The following is a 20,056-nucleotide window of genomic DNA, read 5'->3' on the forward strand; positions in this document are numbered from 1 at the left end:
AGGGGAGAAGGGCCTGGCAGTAGGAGTCAATCTCCTGCTCACAGTCCCTGATGGCACGCAGTCCCTGGACTGCGGCCTGGAGCTCCTTCAGCTGGCATGCCAGAGACCCCAGTAGGGAGCAGACCTCACAAGGGGAGATGGCCATGCTCCTGGGCCCCAGAGCCTGAAAAAGTGACAAGCAGCCCCTGCAGCCGAGAGCCAGGGGCCCCGTCTGCGTGGAGCCCAGAACCATGGGCTCTGCCTGAGTGGAGGCCTCTGAGATGCCAGAGTGGGGGGCATAAGCCACAAGCCTCACAGGACCCTTGGGGTGTGGTGCGTGCCCATCCATGTCTTGCTGCTGGTGGGCTGGCTACAGCTGGATCTGGCTTCCCTAGGGAGGCTTACAGGCAGAGCCTCGGGCCCTCCCATGTGCCCTCCTGCGCAAACTCCCACACTAACTCCCACACCAGGCCCAGGAGCATGCTTGCTTGCACGGCCTGTTTGCGAGGCTCCAGTCGTGTGGCTCCCTGTGGGGCTGGGCGAAGTAGGATCGGGGGGGGAGGGGGCGTGACCCGCCTCGGCCCCATTCAGCCTGCTCCCAGCTGTTTAGGTCTCTCTCTCCACAGGCCCCTACTTACTGGCAGTCAGGCTGGGGCTTGTCAGGGGTCTTGGGGTTATGCTGGGGTCCCTAGGCTGATAGGGGTGCAGCGGGCTTGCACCCATTCATCTTGCATTGGAGCCAGGGAATGGAATGAGGCTTTACCATTGCCGGGCCCTTTTTAAACTGTGCACATGCACAGAAGGGCTGGCCGGTGCCTTGCTGGTCTCGGGGAGCTATGAGGGTCTTTCTCTCCACCAGAGGAGGGGGACAGGTAAGAAAAGCTCCATAGTCTTTATATTCTAGGGGACTAGAAGTCGCTATATTTACAGAGAAGTATGGGTGCGTATGTGTAGACGTGTGCACCTATACTGTGCTGTAATTTCAGTTACTGCTCAGTAAATGTGCATGTGAGTGTTACCATGCTCCCATTTCAAAGATAGGGAAGTTGAAACAGAGAGGTAAAGCAATTTGCCAAAGGTCAGACAATAAATCAAGGTTGTCCATTCCTCCAGACTCCTTTCCATACAAAATATCACTATTTTCTCTGTAAGCACCACTTGCTGTTGTAAAAAATTCAAAGGGAAATTGTCAAATGCTTTGGTGTTTGCAAAACCCAGTGAAAATATGATATTTTTGTCACCATTTCATAGTTTAATAGTTTCTAGGGTTGGAAGGGACCTGAGCAGATCATCGTGTCCGACCTTGGCAGGAAAGATTACTGAGGTCAAACAACCCCAGCAAGGTGTATGTCTAACCTCCTCTTAAAGACCCCCAGGGTAGGAGCCAGCACCACTTTGCTTGGAAGTTGGTTCCAGATCCTAGCCGCCCTGACCATGAAGTAGCACCTCCTGATATCTAGCCTGTATCTACCCACTGCCAGCTTGTGACTGTTATTCCTGGTCACTCCTGGTAGTGCTCGGGGGAACAGGGACTCCCCCAATGCCTGCTGGTCCCCTCTGACTAGTTTGTAACAGGCCACTAGATCCCCCCTCAGCCTTCTCTTGTGGAGGCTGAACACATTCAGGTCCCATAGCCTCTCCTCATAGGACTTGCCCTGCTGCCCCCGATCACGCACGTGGCCCTCCTCTGGACCCTCTCCATGTTGTCCACATCCCTCTTGAAGTGCAGCGCCCAGAACTGGACGCAGTACTCCAGCTGCGGCCTGACCAGTGTTGCATAGAGGGGGAGGATCACCTCCTTGGACCTGCTCGAGATGCATCTGTGGATGTATGACAAGGTGCGGTTGGCCTTCCTGACTGCCTCCCCACACTGCCGGCCCATGTTCATCTTGGAGTCAATGATGACTCCAAGATCCTTTTCTGCCTCTGCACTGAATAGAAGAGAGTTCCCCAGCCTGTAGGTATGGTGCTGGTTGTTCTTCCCCAGGTGCATCATCTTGTACTTGTTGGTGTTGAATCCCATCCTAGTCTCATCTGCCCACCCCTGTAACCTGTCTAGGTCCGATTGTAGCCTATTCCTCCCTTCTAGCTTGCCCACATCCCCCCACATCTTAGTGTCATCAGCAAATTTGAACAGGGTGCTATTTACCCCCTCGTCCAAGTAAGCTTATGCTAGCAGTGGGCACTGTATTTAACATGGCTCTGTTTGGCGGTGTCTTCCTTCTAGTTTTGGACCAAATAGTGGTGTGTGGATAAAAGGACTGCCAGGAGCATGTCTGAGTCTGAGCATCTCTGTGTCTGAGGTGAAGGCAGGTGTCAGCTATATATCTTGGCTTCCTATGGCTAGCAACTGTCTGAAAGTGATAAATATGGAAACACTGAATAAGCAAAGCAGGATATGATAACTGGCCAGGACTCTGACCAAAACTAAGATCAGAGGTCCCATCTCCAGCTTTGCACATTTCTATGGATGCTTGGGTTGAAAAGGAAGAGGAATCTGACAGCTGCTGGAAAAGTGCCTAAAAAGTTTAAATCCTCCATCAATGTGGGAAGGCAACAAAGAAAGAAACGATGGCGTGCATTCAGAATCAATACACACAGACATCACTTGGCAGGAGACAAGTGTCTGTGCAGTTCAGATAACTTCCCAGAGAACATAAATGCTAACAGAGCAGAGCAGAGAGAAAAGGGGATGCTGGAGACCCAGACTCCAGTCCTACTACTGACCCATCCATAGAAATTGACTTACTAATTGCCTAGACTTGCACAGATACTTGGCTATATGACTTGCTTGACTAGTAGTAAGGCAAGTAGTGCCTTCCTTCCTTAGTGTGGGGAGAGTCTGCTGGCTTTTAACTCTGCTGGCTCAAATAAAATATTTCAGCCCTGGCACCAAACACTCTCAGAAACAGAACTGAATCCAGGAGGGATAATACTGTTTTGGCCAATGAGTTTTGTTTCATATGGTGAGATCAGTGTTCAGTATAGTGATGTCACTGGTGAGCAGGCAAACTCAACAGCAGCGTTTCCAGACCTTTCAGTACTGCTGAGTTGGCTAATTAGCTCCTCAGTAAAGCGTCACTGTTACTTATGCCTCCTCAATGCATGTGTAGATGCTGGAGGGGCTGGCCAGGGCATAAGGGTGCTTCAGTGTGGGGGCTGCCCACCAGCTAGCCCCACAGTGAAGTACCCTTGTGCTGCAGCCAGCCCATCCACAGCATGTTGAGCTGGGTTAGAGCAGTCCTGGGCTGGCAGGCTAACCTCCAGGGTCCCCTGCCAGCTGGGAATCTGCTGCCCTGGCTTAACATGTTGCAGTCCCAAGTACACTGGGAGCAACACTGTACCTGGGAGCAATAAGTTCCATTGTGAACTGCACTGGAGTTTATTGCATCATATTAATATTCATGTGTAGAGGTGCACAAGGTGAGTTAATTAAAGATGCCATGTTTGCAATGACATTCTCTCTGGCTGAGCAACCAGGAAATCAGAGTCCTGGGGACATCCAGCAAACAGCTATCTTGAACTTTGTTAAAACAGGGTGATAATTCCATTTAAAAAATGAGGGAGGTCCGGGCCTGTTTCTCTTCTTTTGAGATCTTACAAAACAATTCAATTTTCAGGAGGAATCTTTGGAGTTTTACGTGGACCAATTAAGCATGATCAGGTACAGGACTAGGGAACAAACTGTGAAAGGTCAGTCCACAATTATCTTAGATAATGGCAGGGTTATTGAGTCTTTGCTGTCACTGACAACTTTCTAAAGTTGCATTGTTCATACTGGTCTCTATTCTCTGTGTAACAGAGGTCCATCACTTCAGAGCTGGATTCCCCCTTTCTCCCTGAGCCATATATAGGTTGTAAATCTCACATCAAAACCCTTCCATCTCTATTGTTTCTTATTGCCTCTCTGTATAAAGTACTAAAGTAAGAAAAAGTGAACAATTCTGGCGAAAATAAGAGCCCCCCCCCATTTAACTGTTGGGCTATTTCTAGGGCTAAACACAATCCAATCTGAATAGAAGCTCCTGTCAGATGAAGTCTTCCCTCTTCCCACTATTTTTATTTACCAAAGCAGAAGAATTGGACATCTTGTGAGGAAGCCACTTCTTGCTGGATTTTCCAGGTATGATTTTTGCAGATTTGCAAGGCCCAGATAGTTGGGATAAACTTCTAAACCTTGTGGTTTCTCATATGAACTGATCGTTGAACTCTGAATTGTGTGAGATTCACCCACCGCTAATCAGAAGAGACTGTATATGAAAGGATCTTGTGACTGTGATAAAAATGAAATCCAAATGAAAATATTATATGGGGTTTCAGAGTCCTGACTTGCCTCCTTTTACTGGATGTCTTTCAACAACTGTGGAGGACTATGCTGTGGTGTCAAAAGAGGTCATATTGTCATTTGTAGCATTTACAGGCTTCCCCTGGGAAGAGAGGGATATTGAGGTTATGCCTATACAGCTTTCCAGCTGAGACTGGAGCTGCTGTCAAGGAAATGAGCCATACACACTTGTTCCCACTCCACAAGGCCAAATCAAGTAGTTTGGAAATGTAGATGGCTTATGCTGTCCTGAGTGTGTACCCTGCTGAGTGTGTATGCTGCTCTCAAGCTGTATCCCTTAACAGATAGGGCTTGCATTTAGGACTGCCTTACGCTGTCTAAATAGACTAAATGCTTGGCTTGGGCATGTGAGGAACACAAACAAGTGGGTAGGTCTTGTTTCCATAGTGGCAGTCCTGGGATGGGCAAGGAGGCAATATACACTTGGCCTTAGTGTTATATGGTGTAAGGTTTTCAAGTATGTGGGCATGTCTACATGAGACTCTGCAATGCGTACTAGCCTATTCTACTGTGCATTACTGTGGTATGGCAAAAAAGTGCTAATGCACAGTGGAATTAGGCTACTGCGCATACAACATCACCAAAAGAAACACATTTGCTGTGGCTACTGCACATTAGTGTGGACTAATGCACCTTTATGTAGTACCTCGTATTAGAGGTACTAAACTTAATGCACAGTAGCAAAAGAGCATTAATACACATGTAGATGTGCCCTTTATAAGGCAAACTGCTACTTAGAGTTCAACCCCCTTGGATATCACTGAGCAGTGCTTGACAGTTTGCCATGGTTCTGAAGTCAGAACCTAACTTCACTAGTATTTCTTATATGGAAAAAAAATCTAAGAAAATAATCTGGAATTAAGAAATCAGAGTCACAAGAATACTCTCTTTCCCCTTCAGGGTTCAACTTTTAATGAATTAGATATATACAAAATTAGATTAAAGGCTCCATGAATGATGGGAGTGGCATCACTAGCTCCTATGATTTATATCACAAGTCTTACAATACTCAGTGTCATAAAGTTCCAGCTCTTGGCATAATGAGATGACACCAGACTTTTATCTTTTCAGTAAGAAAGGGATATTTATAGCTGATGTATTATGGAGTAAAACCTGAAATAGTAAACTCTGAAGCCTCAAAAAAAGCAGAAGGCATATGAAAAAAAGCCCTTTAAAACAAACACCCCCCCCCGCATGATTTTAAGTCAATCCAATGATTTTTTTTGCTGGCTCATCTCAAGCTTTTGAGTGCTGGAGATTGGCAATACTGCTGGAGGGAGAGGAAATCTCAGAGCCATCATTTATAAGGCTAAGAGTGAAGAATTACATATTTCTGCCCTGCTTGGTAGGGAGGCAAATACAAGCTAATTGCTTTGGATCACTCCATTGCAATTCTGACCTGGCTTCAAATCTAAGAGCGCTTTAGACCTCTAACTTGCAGCAGTATGCATGTCCTCTATCTAATCTATCAATCACTTTGTGTGTGAGCGCATACACACACTTATATATAAATACAAACCCCGAGAACACATTTTTATCCTGAAGTAATAAAATGTAATGGAGGAATTTACAGTCAAGGGTTATAAAACAATAATGGTTGTAAAACCATTTAGCAGGGTTCAGATACAGGTGAAAGGAGAAGTTCATAAGTTCAGAATCTAAATATGTTTTCTGGGAGTTTTCTGTGACAAACAGAAAATCTCGTGCTGATGTGGTGCAAGTGATGAAAGCCCTGCAATGTTCTCAGATGTCAGCTTTCTAGCACATAGCTGTGCTGGTTTTTTTTCATATATTTAAAGTACATTTTTATACAGGTAAAATTAACAGTCCTGAAGTTTTAAGTCACCTGGCCATCAAAGAGACACCTTTGGCAGCAACAGTGCAAGCCTCTTTCATATTGGTCTTTCTCAGCTTCAATATGGAGAGATCACCTTAAAGGCCATGAACATGTGGAAGATAAGGATCCTAAATTTACTACTGGTGGACTTCCAATGACGGTGGGGATTTAGAAGAGTTCAGGTACATTTTTGGGGATTATCTAATTCTCTGTGGAAAAAATACAGAGGACACAATTGTTAATATTAAAATAGCTGAGCTGTGCCCTCACTACAGCCTTCACCATCTCTACTACTAGTAGCCCTTGGTTGTTGAGCAGTGACCTAGCTTGGGGACATCACGATAAAGAAACACCTTTTTCTCTTCTCAGAAGCTGGGACTGTTTCTTTTTTACTACAGTGCTCTTTTGGCCCAACGAATGAGACAGTGACCAGAATCAAAGCTGGGCCTTCCGTATGGCATGAACCCAAGCCTTAGGGTAGGCATTACATTGCTTTTTTAATTCGCAGATTCCTTTCCTCCTTCTTCCACTTCAGCAACAATGAACACCAGAAATGGGCCTCTTGGGAAATCCACAGTCATATTGGTCTCCATTCCCTTTCTGCAGTATTTAGTATCCATATTGAACTTTGCTTCAATAATGACTCACATAAACCATAAGATTACTCACTAGATAAGAAGATAATTACTAAATAAAGCACATGGCAAAGTTATTTATTTAAAATAAATTATTAGAAGGTGTAAGCAGTACTCTGTTTGTGATGTTCCTTCTGGTAACAAGGAAGGGCACTGCGGCTTTACGGTTCATGGCTCAGAAAGGAGAAGTTTGCTATAGGCATGTTGCACATGCTTTATTGTTCATTGATCCTTGAAACTTCTAAACTTAAGTAACATTTATGATCTAGATTACTTAGGCCTTGGATAAATGAACAGTTTAACCCACGTAAAGGGAGGTAGTCCTGGTTCCAATATGCTGAGAACATATGACCCAACCCCTAAAAATGGTTTAGCTCCATCCCATTGGTGGTAAATTGCATCCTGAATGAATCATGGTTGAATCTAACTTGCAAATGTTGCGGTTTAGGTTTTATTTGTACACTGCTCCCTTCCCCTGACTCAGCCAGTTGTCCTGCTGACTGCCTTCCCACACTGCGTTTCTTATCTTGGCTCTCCTCCTCTCAGGTGATGGTGTTCAAATGTACCTTTCTCTTTAAACTCTGGCATACTACTATTCTACTTGGATGCTCCAGGCATAGGGACCTTGGAAATCCACCAACGCCTTTCTGAGATCCTCATGACCTCTCTGTGGATTTTCAAGGCTACCTGCTGCTACTGCCCACCCAGCAGCTAGAGCTCCACAGATGTTCTTGACCCCATTACATTCTGGGGAAAGGCAAAAGTACAGCAGGCCCTGATAAGAAACTAACAGAGTATGTACATACATGCGAGTGCACTCTAGATGGCTGCCAGTGGCACTCAGTGCATTACCTTGCAGTGCTGGTCCGTGTTGTGCAGCCTATGCTTTTTGCCCTTAGTCAGAAGGACCTCAAATGGCAGTACAAGTTGCCAAAGAAGCTGATCCCTGCACAGGCCCTGCCTGGTCCACAGATCCTTTCTACAAGGATCTGTACTGAATCTTTTCCATAGATGCCAGTTTTGAGTCTCCCTGTAGCAGATTCTGGGGCCAACCCAAACAAAACCATCATCAACAGTAGAGGGCAAAGCGATCCCCAAGGGCTACTATCCCAGGCATTCACCTGAGCATCCCAAAATACATTCTGAGGTATAGTGAAGCTCACAGCTTACCATCATTCAGCCCACTGTCACCCATTACCCTCAACATTGCCATTGTAATGAGACCAAAATGGAGATCCAGACTTAGCTAGCCTTAGTCAGGGAGGCAGGGCAATTAATTCTCTGAATGGGTACTACCTGCAGCAAGGCCAGAACACGAAGTGGCCGCCAGCCACAAAGAGTAAGACAATCAGGGCAGCCAATGCCCCAAGGCCACAGGCAAAAAACCCCACCTGCTCCAGCCTTTAAAAGCCAAGCCAGCCTGTAGTGTTCCTATTCAGGTAAAAGCAGAAGTTCTTGCTCTTGACTTCCCAGTTTGATCCCTGGCTCTCGTTCTGGCTCCTGATTCTGTAGGATCTTTAGCATATCCTGATTCCAGTGTTTGTTCATGATTCTGATTTGACCTCTGACTCAGGATATGCTGAGGGTTAAATCAGGATCAGAAAGCAGAAGCCAGTCTCTGGCTCAGGCTCCTGATCCTGGTTTGACTCCTAGATTTTCTCAACTTTGTCTATGTCTCCTGATTCCAGTTCTGGCACCAGATCTCTCTGGACCTCTAGGTCTTTGGGAACCTGGCTTGGACTGCACCCATACTTTAGGTGATTATCCATTAGGCTAGACTACCCATGCCCTGGTTCCTAATCAGCTGCATCAGGAGCAGAGACCTAAAGGAGGACAGCAAGCACATAAGCATGTTTTGGGTTAGATGCTATTTCACGTGAATGTGAGCTCAGCTGAGGCTTGTGTTTGTTGCTGTGCCTGAATGCTGTCATCCTAGCCAGATGTAAGCAAATGCTTGTTTCCTAAGCCCTTCTGATGCCCAGTGTAAGTCTTCATGATCCATGGCAGCAATGAGCAGACAGGATTGCCAAGTTTGACAGCAGGGTCATGATTGCACTGTTGTTCTCAAGGCTGCGAACAGTTCCAGTAGATGCACCCATCCTTCAGCGTGGATAACAGGATGGCATTGTTGCAGACTGTAGTGCCATATATTTTTCTGGACCATCTGGATTTAGCATGCATGAAGCTGCCACGCCAAACTGATGTACCACAGAATGGTAACACTTGGGAGCTGCCAGTTTCCAGACAGCTGTTGCCTCTATACTCACACTGGCTGCCTGCCTCTGCTACTCTGGGCTACTGCTGCACAGGTCTCTAGGAAAGTGGACTTCCTCAGTATGACGTTCTCTTGCAGTGCTGCTTGTTTCAGCACAACCCCTCCTATCAGACTATGCTTTTTGACCTTAGAAGTAGTATTCAGCAAACTAAGGATGGTTCTGGAGAAAGCCATCTGCAGCTGCTGTCAGGATATCCTAATTTTTGGTGGCTTTCTGCCATCAGGAGAAAGCAGACTGCACATACCCGTTAAACTCTCTCTCTCCTTCTGTGGTCTCACAGACCTTGGGGGCCTGTAACTGCTTTAACTACAGTCTTCCATCTCATCCTGTCTTGTGCAATCTCCTTTTATCTTGTTGCATCTTTGCCTATCCCTCCTAGATCAGTTTTTATGTCATTTTCCCATTGTTGCCTTGGTCTACCTCAAAGTCTGATACCCTCCACATCACCTTCCAAAATCTGCCTCACATGCCTTCTCTCATCAGTTCTTCCAACATGCTGTCCATTTCATTTTCTGTGCTTTTATCTTGCTCAAGACATCAGGTCTTTTGTAAAAGCTCACAAGTCCTTGATTGTCCTTTCCTCCATACACCATGTGCTTGTACTGCACCAAATATTTTCCTTAGCACTTTGTCTTCAAAAACTCACAACCTTTTTCCCTTTGCCATTGTCAGTTTCCAGGATTCACATGTGTATAAAAGGACAGGTTGAATAATTGTACTATAAAGCTGGATTTTAAGGTTGCTTGAGGTTTTCCTTGATGCCATTATTTTATTCAGGCTCAACAGACATATATTAGCACTATAAATTCTTGCCTTAATTTCTTCAGTTATTTGATTGTCCTCAGTGATTAATATTCCTAAATATTTACATATCTCTATCTTTTCCACATTATCATTCTCTGTCCTTCTCTTCCTATGATTTGGAGGTTTATTTCTGAATGTGATTATGTATTTTGTCTTGTTGACAAGGACAGCAAACCCAGCTTCTTTGGTATTTGACTCTATCATCTCTATATTCTTTTGTACCATTTCCATTTCCTCTCTTACTAGGCAGATTGTCTGCACACACAAAAAGCTGTTGCAGTCTGTTCAGCTACAGACCTTCTCCTTCTTCACTGGATCTTTATGACCTTCTCAAGCATCAAGTTGAAAAGCGCTGGTGATAGTGCATCCCCTTGTTTGAACCTACTCTTGATTTCCATCAGTCTGATAGGATTCCCCCAGTTCTCATGTAACTCCTTGATCCTTCAGTGCACATCTTAGTAAGGCATATCCATTTTCTGGGAATTCCACACCTCACCATGATTGACCCTAGTGACTCTCTTCTAATACTATCAAAAGCTTTGATGAAGTCTCTATCAATGTGGTGTACATATTTCATAACTTCTTTCCAGCAATAATATCATTGAAAATATCTGATCACAAGTTGATCTATCTTTCTTGAAGCCACACCAGTAATCTTCCACAATATCTTGCATATAAGGGAGCAATCAGTTTAGCAGTGGTTGAAAAAAATCTTTTTACTTTGTGTATGGTAAGGAGATACCCTGATAATTATTACACTCAGTCTAGTACATCAACCTGATTGTAAACTGGGCATATTATTGCCTGCTTCCATTATTTAGGCATTCTTTCCTCTCTCTAGATCTTTTAAATCTTCTTGTGAAGTTAGTTCTTTAATGCTTCAAATCCATATTTCAGGCATTTGGCTGGAATGATTGTTTATCCCTGATAGATACCTTATTTTTTCTGAGTTTTTTTTTATTGAGAATCTGTATCTCCTCTAGCAAAGGCTCTACTATTTTGACTTCTGAAATTTGATAGTCACACCTTTTCCTTCATTTTCATACTCTACATTTAGAAGCTCTTCAAAATATTATTTTTGAAAGTTCAGGATTGCTTGTCGTGCTGTCATCAGATTCGTGTTTTTGTCCTGCAGCACTGTCAACCTCATCTGGTAGCCTCTTCTCCATTAATTAGCTCCTTTAAACAGGGGTCTTACATTTTTTATTCCTGTTAAACTCTGCATCACAAAATTATCCATCTCAGCCCTTTCGTGCTGACCCTGCTGCAGCATGATTTGCTATTGCTCTATAATGCAAATGAGGGTTCACAGGGAAGGATACATTGGGTGACTAGAACTCAGATACATCATTAGAACCTGGTGCTGGTTGATTTCTAGCAGGTTAAGGAGACCAAGGCTAGGGACAGACATTCAAAAAGTCTGAGCCTGAATTGATTCAGTTTTTGCAGGGTAGTCTAACCTGGCCAGGCTGAACTTGTTTGTAACCACACAGACATCCCCTGAGGACTGAAAAAATGGAGGCACATGCCTGCAGTGGCTCAGGCTAAAAGCTGGAGGATGCTAGAACAGCCCTTCCTTCCCTTTTGCAGTGCAAAGCATTTAGTTACACAGCAGGGAGTTCCACAGGAAGTTGATAACAGAGCATTTAGCACCCCATAAAAACAAACAAAAGCCTCCCTCATTAGTTCAAGCTCTTCTTAAATAACTTTTTCCAAGGAAGGAATGACGGACATTACCAGCTACTTGTTGATTAGCTCCAAAAAGCCCTAAGCAGACACTGTCCTGTCTGCCTTTGTGCTGTCTGCCTTACACAGACACATCTCAACATTAGCTAGCATACCACATGCTGGGTATGTCTGTGCTGGGAGGTTGGCGGGGGCGGGGGGATCCCTACTTGAGTAGGGAGAGATGAGAAGGGTGTTGGGGAGTAGGAGGAAGCCAGGCAGATGCCACTGTAGCTGCAGTCTCTGCTGGAGCTCCAGCCAGAGAGTGGAGGGGCAGGGCTAGCCCTGCTTGGAGCCCTTGCAGTTTTCAAATAGCACTGTGTCCTTCAAGATGAGAAGTTGGCAGTTGAATCAGGGGACTTATCTGTGGCTGACCCATGGAAGTTTAAGTTGGAAATTCCCAGGCACCCTCCTCCAAATGCCACCTCCTTGAATTATGGCAAGTATCCCATAATAAAGCAGGGGTAAGCAGGCGATACTACTGTAACACCTTGGGTATGTCCATCACATGCCTTGCCAACTTGTGCCTACAGGCATACTCTAAACCCAGATGTTTGTTGGTGAGGACCTTAGGCCCTGGTCCCTGGTGTGCTTGGGAGCAGCTGTTGGTGCTGAGCCCACAACAGCCTTACCAGTATACTTCTGGATTTGACATGTGTCTGTGAGTGTGGGTGGTCAGGGAAAACTTGGATTTAACTTAACTGGGATATGCTGCAGCCACTGGTGCTTGGGATATGAGCCTGCTAATGTTGGTGAGGATACAGGTTGATGCCAGAAGTACACTGGTGAGGCTGTTGTGGGCTCATCACCAACAGCTGCTCCCAAACACACCAGGGACCAGGGACTAAGGTCCATTACCAACAAACATCTGGACTTGGAGTGTGCCTGTAGTGAGAAAGTTCTTCCTAAAGTCTAACCTAAACTGCCTTTGCTGCAACCTGAGACCATGCTCCTTGTTCTGACATCTGTCACCACTGAGAACAGTCGAGCTCTATCCTCTTTGGAACCCCCCTCCAGGTACTTGAAGGCTGCTATTAAATCCCTTCTCAGGCTTCTCTTCTGCAGACTAAATAAGCCCAGTTCCCTCAGCTCTCCTCATAAGTCATGTGCCCCAGCCAAGTTAGCAGGTCCTGACTTACCTGTTCACTTGTCTGTGCCCTTACAAAAAATCCACCCCTTTTTACTACACGTCAGGGTATTTTTAAGCCTTCCTCAGAGGCATTAGGAGTTGGCTGCAGTCAAAGCTGGGGATTTTGATTGGGCTGTGCCAGTGCTCCTACTGGGACTTAAAGCCAGAGGTTCCTGGCTAGAGGGTCTTGCCGCTCTGCTCAGGGTCAGACTGATCACCATATTTGGGGTCAAGAAGGAGTTTTGCCCCATGGTAGTATTTGCTGTCTTTTGCAATGGGGGTGTGACCCTCTTCCTGGGATCTCTTGAGTGTATATTAACAACCATTTATAGAAGCAGGACATTGGCTGCTGTGGTTCCCTTGCTTTACCTGTGACAGGTTAGGATGTTATGTCTTGTATTGTGTCAGGGATGATGGTAATTTTACGAAGAGTTTAAATTAAGGATTTCTATAGGATGGTTTGGACAGGGATGATCCTGCCTTAGGGAGGGGTTGGACAAGCTGACTTCTGGAGGTCCCTTTCAGCCCTACTTCTCTATGATTTTATGATCAGAATTATGCTTGTGAAGAGACCAAACTCCTGTTGAAGAGTTCTGCCCTTTTCCTGAGAATGTAAGAACTAATTTATCAGATGAGATCAGTGATGCATCTAGCCCAGTATCTTCTCTGTAGGAATTTCTCATATCAGACCTACCTTAACTGCATGTTTCACACCTTATCCTTGAAAGAGACTGCCGTTTTATAACTGGGAGTCCTTGTTGTGCTCCCACAAATATTACAAATGTTAATCTGCTACCAAATCCAGTAAATCCTTCTGCACGTGTACATGAATGAAGAGCAGTACATGGGGGAAATCATACAAGCATGGGTTAAAGTCCTGATTGTCCACAGCTGAATTCTGATTGGCTGATTGTGCCTTTGGATGATATCACCATGATACATCATTTGTATCATGTGCATAGTTGGTGCATAGTGGGGAATTCATAACTTTGAAAGTAAGATATCTTTTTTTCTATTATGTTCAACGGGGGAGAACAAACTAGTAATAGGATTTTCTTGCTAAATAACTCACCTGCTCAATATCTCTCTCTCTCTCTTTTTAACAAAAATAATCATTTTTAAAAATCCGTGGAAGCTTTCGTTGTGAGGACTGTTAAACATGAAACAAATTTTCATCTCCTCTAAACTACTTCTCCCTGTCTGTCTTTCCCCCCTGTCATTTTAATTCTCCTCTCCCTTTATAGTCTATGACATTTCTTTCTTGCTTTCAGTCTGACCTCCCAGTATGAGTTGCTTTTCTTTGCTGAACCCATTCTTTGAGGACAGATCAGGAACTAGGAGGAAGAGGAGCTGGGTCAATGGGGTTATGGGTCAGAGAAAGAAAGGGCTTCTCAACAATAGCCTTAAACTGCTCCCATATCAGAGAATCATAGAAAATTAGGGGTGGAGGGGACCTCAGGAGACCATCTAATCCAAACTCCTGCTCAGAGCAGAACCATCCCCAACTAGATCATCCCAGACAAATCTTTCTCTAGTTGGGTTTTGAAAACCTCCAAGGATGGAGCTTCCATCACCTCTTTGGGTAACCTGTTCCAGTGTTTTACTATCTTCCTGGTGAGGAAATTCTTCCTAATAGCTAACCTAAACTTCCTTTGCTGCAACTTGAGACCATTGCTCCTTGTTCTTTAATCTGCCACCACTGAGAACAGTTTAACTCCATCCTCTTTCAAACCACCCTTCAGGTAGTTGAAGGCTGCTATTAAGTCTCCTCTCATTCTCTTCTTCTCTAGACTAAATAATCCCAGTTCCCTCAGTCTTTCCTCACAAACCATGTGCCCCAGCCCACTCACCATTTTGTCACCCTCTGCTGGACTCTCCAATTTATCCACATCCTTTCTGTAGTGGGGGGCCCAAAACTGAACACAGTACTCCAGATGTGGTCTCACCAGTGTTGAATAGAGGGGAATAAACACTTCCCTTGACCTGCTGGCAGTACACCTACCAATGCAGCCCAGTATGCTCTTAGCCTTTTTTGTAACAAGGGCACACTGTTGGCTTATATTCAGCTTATTGTCCATTGTAACCCCCAGGTCCTTTTCTGCAGAGCTGCTGCCCAGCCAGTCAGCCCTCAGCCTGTATTGGTACATGGGATTGTTCTGTCCTAAGAGCAGAACTTTACACTTGTCCTTATTGTACCTCATGAGATTTCTTTTGGTCCAATCCTCCAAATTGTCTAGGTCACTCTGAATCCTAGCCCTACCTTGCAGCATATCTACTACTCCCCCCAGCTTGGTGTCATCTTCAGACTTGCTGAGGTGCACTTTATGCCATCTTCCAGGTCATTGATAAAGACATTGAACCAAATCAGCCTCGGGACCAACCGCTAGGGCACTCTACTTGATACCAGCTGCCGACTAGACATCAAGCCATTGATTACTACCTGATGGTCCAGCCAGTTTTCTATCCACTATCCAGTCCACTCATCCAGCCTGTACTTCCTTAGCTTGCTGGCAAGAATGTTGTGGGAGACTGTATCAAAAGCCTTGCTAAAATCAAGGTATACAAGATCCACTAGTCTCCCTGCATCTACAGAGCCAGTCATATCATTACATATCTCAACAGGTCAAATTCTTTTCTGAGTGTTCAGTATAAATGATTATGTACATCCCCCCATCTATGCATACAAATAAAAACCACCCACGATTAAAAGAATCTAATGGCAGTCACTCATCATGGTGCCCTGTGACCAGTGGGGTCCCTCAAGGCTCTGTCCTGGGACCCATACTGTTCAACATCTTCATTAACGATGTGGACATTGGAGTCAGGAGTGGACTGGCCAAGTTCGCCGATGACACCAAACTTTGGGGCAAAGCATCCACGCCAGAAGATAAGCGGGTGATCCAGGCTGACCTGGACAAGCTCAGCAAATGGGCAGACGAGAACCTCATGGTGTTTAACACCGAAAAATGCAAGGTTCTCCACCTTGGGAGGAAAAACCTGCAGCACCCTTATAGGCTCGGCAGTGCTACGTTGGTTAGCACTACAGAAGAAAAAGACTTGGGGGTCATCATTGACCACAAGATGAACATGAGCCTGCAATGCGATGCTGCGGCTAGTAAAGCGACCAAAATGCTGGCGTGCATCCATAGATGCTTCTCGAGCAAATCCCGGGACGTCATTCTCCCCTTGTACTCGGTCTTGGTGAGGCCACAGCTGGAGTACTGCATCCAGTTTTGGGTTCCACAATTCAAAAAGGATGTGGAGAAGCTTGAGAGAGTCCAGAGGAGAGCCACGCGCATGATCAGAGGTCAGGAAAACAGATCTTATGATGACAGGCTGAGAGCCACGGGACTCTTTAGCCTGGAAAAGCACAGGCTCAGGGGTGATCTGATGGCCACCTATAAGTTTCTCAGGGGTGACCACCAGGATCTGGGGGAACGTCTGTTCACCAGAGCGCCCCAAGGGATGACGAGGTCAAACGGTCACAAACTCCTGCAAGACCGTTTCAGGCTGGACATAAGGAAGAATTTCTTTACTGTCCGAGCCCCCAAGGTCTGGAACAGTCTGCCAGCGGAGGTGGTTCAAGCACCTACATTGAACACCTTCAAGAGTAAATTGGATGCTTCTCTTGCTGGGATCCTATGACCCCAGCTGACTTCCTGCCCTTTGGGCAGGGGGCTGGACTCGATGATCTCCCGAGGTCCCTTCCAGCTCTAATGTCTATGAAATCTATGAAATCTATGAAAATCTATGAAAGGTTACAGAGTCAAGTGCTGAAAAAGTTAGGACATACCAGGGTTTCATGCCCTCTGTGCATAAGCATTATGAAACTATCTTAGGTTTCATACATTTTTTAGATGAGACCCTTCCCTATTCATTGCACAGGATGGACAATGCTCAGTGAAAAAGCAGCTTTTGAATATTTTAATTTCTCTTTGTTCAAAGTGTGGTTCATTGCTTCAGTTACTATTTACTATTCAACCTATGCTCTAAGAACAGAATTACCCATTTCTTTATGGGCTTTTCTGTGGTGCTTCCACTATGGTATCTCACTGAAATAAGCAAACAGCTTATTTCATGACATCACCATTATATGAGGGGGAATTATCCCAGTTTTACAGGTGGAGAACTGAGGCTCAGAGAGCTATACCAATATATAAAAGTGCCTACTAATGTCTTCATATTCATATTTGCTGGCAACAAACATGGCTGTGACCCCAGCCAGCTGCAGGGTCTTCTTGGACACGATGTTATTCTGCAAAAAACGGTCTATAATAGCAACTGTCAAGTACATGGTCTCTTGCAGCAGTATGAATTTCATTTGCACCTCCACAAGCCAGTCAATGAGTATAGCATGCATATTTCCAGTGACTTCCTTGCCCAACAGGAATTTTGGTCTGACAGCTTGTTGTTCCTCAAGAACTCTCAGTTATCTGTAGATGTCTTTCACATATTCACTGCAGAGATTTGGGTCAGAATCATCATCTGCATCTACATCAAGCAACACATCAGAAAAGGCTTGACATAGTATTTCCTCCACTGGCATGCATCCAGATGTTTCCATTGTGGTTGGGGATGGAGGCTCCAACTTGGCAGGTTCTTGGACCTGCTCCTCTTCCTTCAGAGGCTCAGCGGTGCCCTCCACAGCTTTTGCGGCTTTCCTGGCAGCAGGCTTATCCTCAGCCATGGGCTTGGCTTCCTTCTTGAGGGCAGCTTTAGGCTGAGGCTCCTCACACATGTGGTTGCTGATGTCCCCCAGGGCCGACTGCTGCTGCCCCACTGGCCTTGGGTTGTTCTCGGTGTTGACGCTCATGTTGTTCCTGGTGACCTGCAGTGCCATGGCCCCACACACCAGTCCTGCCCAATTTTGGGTGCCCAATTTGAGTGTCTAATTTTTCAGGGAACTTAGCATTCTACAGTGCTTTCCATATTCAAAGCACAGGTCCCATTGGCTTCACTGGAGACTCAGAGTGTGCAGCACATCTGTAAATCCAGACAAACAGAAAACAGCAAAAACCCTGGTCTGGAATCTGACCATTTCCAGTACCAGGCACTTCCTGGTACTAATTCCCTCTCAGTTTTCCTGTCTGGCTTCACTTGCTCTCACTCTCACAGACACCTCTGTTTGGCTCAGGGCCAGTCTTCAGGTGGTGACAAGATTTCTCAATGCAACTGGGAGCCCTGAGCAATATCTGGGAAGAAAAAGAGGAGTGAAGGCAGCCACATTGAATATGATCTCAGCAATAAGATTTTAGCCTTTAGCAAAGTCTGCACCTCTCCTGGGAATTCCTTGCTAGCCTGAGTCCTGGGGTCAGTGCTAATGGAATAACAATCATGGTAATAAAGTTCCTGCAGCTTTATGAAAACATCCAGGAAGCAATATATACCATTGGGCTCAATAACCAGTGCACTCACGGAAAATGTTTGGATACCAAATGTAGCGCTGAATCAAACTGATTAGTATTTGGTTGCATCTTTCACACACACTTCAGCTATCTCCTGGGATATCATGAAATAGGGAACGAGCAGTTGACAGCATGGTGACTGTGCAGGCAAATGGATCAGCAGCCGTTACAAGCTCAGCAATAGTTTCCTTATCACCTTGGACATTAGAACCTGTATACTGAGATTGGAAGTACTGGACAGGATAGTGAGGTTATTGCTTACTATTTTTGTCAACTGCCATGAGATCTTTAACCTCTGTCTACACCAGTGAGTCTCACCACAGCACCCTGAGGTGCTGTGAGATCTTTTCAAGGGTAATGCAGGGTGGGGTGCCACACAGTATTAGCACTTTTAGGTGTGCCAACACCTGGATGTGATTTACAAGATAAAGTAAGAGATTTCAAATAGGAATTCATTGTGTTGGAAACAGTCTACCCAGTTGTTGTCTTTCTGAGTTCTTTGTAGCAGCAGAATTGCTCTATTATGTTTTCCATTGTCAAAAAATGAGTGAAAGTTAAGAACTGGCATTTTCTGAGGGGTGTCTTGAGTCTAAAAATGTTGAGAACCACTGACCTAGCCAGACACAAGGCACAGACTAGCCTAGCAGGTTAGTTAAGAAGAGTGTGCTCTACTCAATATCTCATCCTCATGTTTGTCAGGTGCTTAGTTAGTAAAAAAGGTAATTTCCATGCCAAGTCAGGCTACAGCTACATCCCTCTCCAGCAATTACCTGTACCAGATGTTTAAGTACAAAGGAAGGCATACAAATCTTTGAGACGGCCAGTAATCATTCTGCAAGAATAGTTTCTTTCTGTCCATCTACATGAGATGCTACTGCACAATCAGTGGTTGCTGTGCATTTATTTAGTACTTTGTATAAGGTGGTGAAAAAATGAGTAGTAACCTGAGTTACTGCTCAGTAGTGCCAGTGAACACCTTTTTTGTGACACTACTATGCAGTAGCCTAATACTACTGCCTAATACTGCATGTTTTTTGTCATGCGATGCTACTGCACTGGCCTATTGTACTACTGCGCAGAGTCTTGTGTAAACATGCTGCCTGTCACTTAGTGGCTGGTCTCTGTCCCAAAGCATTAAGGCTTATATTCTTTATAGTTTGCAGCCCCTCTGCTGTGACTGTGGATGTTATGCTCAAGTGGAATAGACCAATCAGCAAAAATCCTTTTAGGAAGGCACATTTTAATTGGCTTTTAGTCTATGTTCAGAATTCTGCGGCACTGTTTCTCTGTCTAAGCAGCAGAGTTTTATGGAAATTGAAGTGTAACAAGGTGTGCACAGGCACCCAGTGGTATTTTGGGTATGTCTACACAGCAAAAAGGAAGTGTAAGCGTGGCATGTGCTGGTGTTCATGTGCCAGCTAGTCTAGTTAGCTCTGGCAATAATAGCAGCAAAGAGGCAGCAGCATGGGCTTGACCACATGCCAACAACAAGAGTGCAAGCTCTAAGACTACAGGGACCCCAGGGTACATGGTTTGGTCAGTAGCACATCCTATATTGAACTAACCCAGGTACACATGTGCTATACTTGCACCTTAATTTTGCTGCATCAGCATCAACTTTAAAGGCCCTTCTGTCCTGAAGGGCACCTGATGCCCAAAAGCTTGTCCACCAGTTCTCTCACCTGTACAGTTGGTCCAGTAAAAGTTGTCACAAAAAAGCCTTGGCTCATGACCTTACGGTAGTTGCCTTTAATCTCATTTAGGGGGATGAGACAGCTTTGCAGCTTCTCAGGGAACCATATCACTTATAGAATATGAAGTCATTGGTTGCCAGTGCTTTCACCACTGGTACCAGAAGTCGGTCCCTGACAATACATCGTTCAGTGCTTTCTTCAGTCAAGATGTAAATGACATCTTAGAA

At 45.1% G+C, this 20,056-nt stretch overlaps 1 protein-coding gene across 1 annotated transcript in view; it reads right to left on the minus strand.

The window, feature by feature from the left end:
- LOC149866219 (G2/mitotic-specific cyclin-B1-like) overlaps positions 1-17,570 on the minus strand; it is a 141,086-nt gene extending 123,516 nt beyond the window's left edge. The window contains 2 exon segments of the mRNA XM_090041588.1: positions 15,641-15,731; positions 16,915-17,570. Of these exon segments, the coding sequence (XP_089897714.1) occupies positions 15,641-15,731; positions 16,915-17,570 (747 nt within the window).
- Between the last annotated feature and the right edge of the window lie 2,486 nt (positions 17,571-20,056).

This window comes from Crocodylus siamensis, chromosome 4 (genome assembly GCF_052110815.1).
Source record: "Crocodylus siamensis isolate JL-2025a chromosome 4, ASM5211081v1, whole genome shotgun sequence".
Classification (NCBI taxonomy): Eukaryota; Metazoa; Chordata; order Crocodylia; family Crocodylidae; genus Crocodylus; species Crocodylus siamensis.